This window comes from Sus scrofa, chromosome 15 (genome assembly GCF_000003025.6).
Source record: "Sus scrofa isolate TJ Tabasco breed Duroc chromosome 15, Sscrofa11.1, whole genome shotgun sequence".
In the NCBI taxonomy this organism is placed as follows: Eukaryota; Metazoa; Chordata; class Mammalia; order Artiodactyla; family Suidae; genus Sus; species Sus scrofa.
In genome coordinates, this window is record NC_010457.5 from 20,833,559 (window position 1) to 20,838,238 (window position 4,680).

Consider the following 4,680-nt stretch of genomic DNA (forward strand, 5'->3'; position numbering starts at 1 on the left):
AATGTAACCCTACGAGCCTTAACTCCTCCGCACTCCTGGGTTGCTAGTAGCTAATTGAGATGCCAGATCTTCCGTTCTACAGGAAACATTCCATCCACGTCTAGAAATGAGGGGGAGAGACACACTCTGGACATGTGGCTGGGGAGCACCAGAGAGAATCTGATTTTTTTTCTTTTTTTCTTTTTTGGTTTTTAGGGTCGCACCCACAGCATATGAAAGTTTCCAGGCTAGAGGCTGAATCAGAGCTGTAGCTGCCAGCCTAAGCCAGAGTCACAGTAACTCGGGATCCAATTTGAGCTGCGTCTGTGACCTACACCACAGCTCACGGGAACACTCGACCTCCAACTCATTGAGTGAACCCACATCCTCATGGATACTCGTCAGATTCATTTCTGCTGCACCACAACAGGAACTCCGAGAGAATCTGATTTTGTGTGTAAAATGTGTTCAGAACAGTCTTTCTTATTTATCAGAGGGGGAAACCAGGCATAATGATCAAAGACCTTTCCTGGGGTCACGTGGCTAGTGAGTGGTAAATTCAGGATTTGAATATCTTTGTCAAAGACCAAGATAGGGAACTTGGATTTTATGTAGTAAGCACAGGAGAGTCACTACAATGTTTCAAGCTGGGAGTCACCTAAGAGAAAAGAGCTTTTAAATAGCACTCCGGATCTCAATTTTGCTCCACCTTCCCATGCAGCTAAACTTGACAGAAGTAGGAAGCCCAGAGATGGGAGGGCCTCCAAGACAGTTTTGGAGGAGCCCCGACTGGGTCCAGAGCTCACATGGGCTTCGACACTGCCTCATAATCATTCTGTCTTCATCTAAAATTACGCCTATGAGAGACAGGCTGGTCAGAGGCAGGCAGGATCTGGGTGGAGAAGCCAACATGAGGTGAAGATGAGATTGATCTAAAGATGAGGAGCAGGAAGAGGACCGGCCCTATGTCCATTGTCTGCCTTCAGGTCTGGGGATCTTGGCATCTGCATATGAGTCCTCTGATGTTGCCTGAGATGGTCAGATCTCATGAACTGTTGGCTGCACTGGTCACATTTATGTGGTCGATATCTGGTGTGTATTCAAGTATGCCTTCCAAGTTCAAGGGAATGGAAAAAGGACCAGGTACAGGCTTCCCACGTGCATTTATAGGGTCTGTCACCTGTGTGTTTGCGTTGGTGACTCACGAGGTGGGAGCACTTCATATAAGCTTTGCCGCAGTTCTCGTACTTACTATGGTAAAGCCTTGAAATGGGAGAGCTCCTCCTGGAAGCCCTTTCTTGGGCCCTGGAATTCTGTGCCTCTGTCCATGGTGCACATAAGCGGTGCTTAGGAAAGTCTTCCTGGGAGACTGGCTGGCTCGCAAGAGAGCCCTGGGATTCCAAAGCCAGCAGTGATGGAGATCCAGCTGGGGGCATTCCAAAGTCCTGAGGATCTCTAGAGGGCAACATCTGGGCCAAAGAGGGGAATACTGCCTGAACCTCAGTGGAAGGCATGGTTGGATCCAAAAACATTTTAGGTGTTAAAGAGTCTCCGTTGGAAAGTACTGTTGGGAGGCCAGAATAAGGCACTGTTGGCATTCCATTGTGGGACATCATTGGGATTCCACTGGGAGGTGAGACTGGCAGCCCACTGGGGGGCATGCTTAGATTCCCACTGAAGGTCACACCCACACTTGAAATACTGGGCTCTCCTAAGGGCATTGCCTGGGAGCCCTTGAAAACCCCCATTCCTGGCTGGGAAGGAGACATTGCCTGACTGTAAATCATCTGGGAAGCAGTGAAAGTCATTTGAGAGCAGTAGCTCACACCATGCTCAGGAAGTGACATACTGAACTGCTGCCCCATTTCACAGGCATTCTGCCTGGGTGCCTGAGCAGAGGCCAAGGACATCCTCTCCAGCTCTGTGCACTGAGGAACCTGCTGAGTGCCTGATGGGCCATGGTTCCAAGAGGTGTGCACTCCACCGCTTCCTGGAGATGAAGACATGTCCAAGATGGACAGTGACTTCTCAGTGTCCTCTGTAAGCTGGTGCAGAGCCACAGGCCACTGGCTCAGGCCCTCGGCCCCCTGCTCCATCTCAGCCTGGGATCTGCTGCACATCTGGACTACGTGAGGGTCCAGACCAGCAAATCTGAGACCCACTGCGCATCGCAGGGCTGGTGCTCCTCCACGATGCCACAGTCCCTCAGTAATACTTTAGTTTTGGTTTTACCCTCAGAAAACCATGAGTCTGGTTGTGGGGTATGTACACTAGATTAATAGGGGCAGAGGAAATTCTCATTGAATCCTAGATTCACACAATATTGCTCTAAATGGAGGCCCAATTCATTAGCCATCTGTCTTAGAAAGCTGAGATTATAATGTGGGATGCTAATTTTATTTACTGTGGTTAATTTTTTTTTTCTCTCTCATAGTCTTATTCCTGCTGTTTTCTGGGGTTCCTTTATGCTATCTTCTTTTTCCTTGATCTGGAGGTAATTCGTCATGGTATTTCTGTACATCCTTTGACTCTTTCTAAGATTTTTTTTTTTTTTTGCTTGTTTTTTTTTTTTTTTTTTAGGGCTGCACCAGCGGCGTATGGAAATTCCCAGGCTAGGAATCGAATTGGATCTACAGCTGCTGACCTACACCACAGCTCACAGCAATGCTAGATCCCCAACCTACTGAGTGAGGCCAAGGATTGAACCTGCATCCTCATGGATACTAGTTGGGTTTGTTTCTGCTATGCCAAAATGAGAACTCCTCTAAGAATGTTTGTATGGAAGACAATCTTAGAAGACAGAGGTATTCTTTTCCTTTAGGGCAGAGAGCAATATAATAATGATAATGCCTTCCTCAGGGAAAAAAATCAGACATGTTTGCTTGCAACCCCCATCATAGATTATTTTCTAATCTCGGTTCCTCAGCTGTAGCACAAACCTACTATGTGTTCAGCATCTCCACAGATTAGTTCTGCATGACCCCACTCATCTTTCCCATGGGGCTCAGGGGATAAATATGCTGAGTTCTCTTCGATCCTTTCCCCGACTCCTCCATGCCAGGCAATTAGGATTCTTCTGTCTAGTTTTAAGGGTGGAAAAGCACAACTAGCAATGACATTAATAGCATAAAGCCATTGTTAATTTAACAGGCTTACTGAATATGCTATTAATTTATGACTTTTTTAAGTGATGACACTCGTATTTTTCAACACCAGAAAATCTGGTAAATCTCCTGAACATTTGATCATCTTAAAATTAAAACTTGGTCACTTATGATTAAACTATATTTTGACTGCTAGGAAGCTTGGGAACACGTTTCTCTATTAACCAGCATTGGTTCTCAAATGTTGCAATACATTGGAAACCAGAGAAGCTTTAAAACTGCTGATGCTTGGGTTCTGCCCTCACCGATTTTTTATTAAATTGGCAATGTGATAGTTCCTGGCATTTTTGAAAAAAAAATCATATTATGTAATATTTGGCAATAATTTGAAAGTAACTATTTCACAGGGTTTTCCATTTGGTACTCTAAACCATTTAGAATTCAGTTTTGGACTGGGATATAGTAGGATACTAACTTTCATTTTATACTTCCAAACAGACAGCCAATTTTTCTAACATTATTGATGAAACCTCTTTTTAAACAAATTTTATTTTCCCTAATGATTTTTTCAAAATTTTATTTAAAAAATTTTTAATATGATTTTTATATTTTTAAAAGGTTACCCTAGCTTTTATAAATACTACTGATATAACATTGAAGTGTATGTATCTTTTAGAATTAGTGATTTTATATTTTTAAAGATATACACCCAGGAATGGAATTGTTCTAATTTTTTGAGAAACCTCCATGCTGTTATCCACAGTGGCTGCACCAATTTACATTCCCACCAACAAGGTACAGGGTTTCTCTTTTCTCCACATCCTCACCAACATTTGTTATTTATGTCCTTTTTTATGATAGACATTCTGATAGGCATGAATGGATAGCTAATTGTGATTTTTTAAAATTACAGTATAGTCTATTTACAATTCTGTGTTAGTTTCAGATGTACACAGAGATACAGTTATATATATATATAAAGTATATATACTTAATATATTATATACATGCATAATATTTGTTATATAGCATGTATGTATATAATATATATACAAAATAACATATCTTAATAATATATATTATATATTATTACATCACATATAATTTATAATGTATAGTAGTAAATTACATATGTATTATTATTTATATATAATATATATTATTACATTACATATATATATATAATTTTTCAGATTCTTTTCCCTTATAGACTATTTCAAAGTGCCAAGTGTAGTTCCCTGTGCTATATGGTAGATCCTTGTTGGTTATCTATTGTATATACGGTAGTGTCTATATGTTACTCCTCATTATGACTTTGAATTGCATTTCCTGATGACTGGCGATATTGAGCATCTTTCTTTACTGATTTTTAAGTGACATCCTTACAAATATAAACTCAGTCTGTTTGAGCCCTTTCTGATTCCCTATGCTATTCCCTTGATCTATTGAACTATTTCTTAACCAATGTCACTCCATTTAAATTATTAAAGATTGGCAGGGTGTTATGAGAGTTAGGAGGACAAGTTTTTCTCATTGAACTACCTTAAAAAATATTCTTGTCTATGTTATAGATTTTTTGTTTCAGAAAACATTTAGA

General features: G+C 40.9%; 1 protein-coding gene across 1 annotated transcript; it reads right to left on the minus strand.

Annotated features, from left to right (window-relative positions):
* Positions 297-2,538, minus strand: LOC100738548 (Krueppel-like factor 17). The gene is given in 1 exon segment (XM_021075452.1): positions 297-2,538. A coding segment is annotated over 1 exon segment (1,188 nt). The 5' UTR covers positions 2,100-2,538; the 3' UTR covers positions 297-911.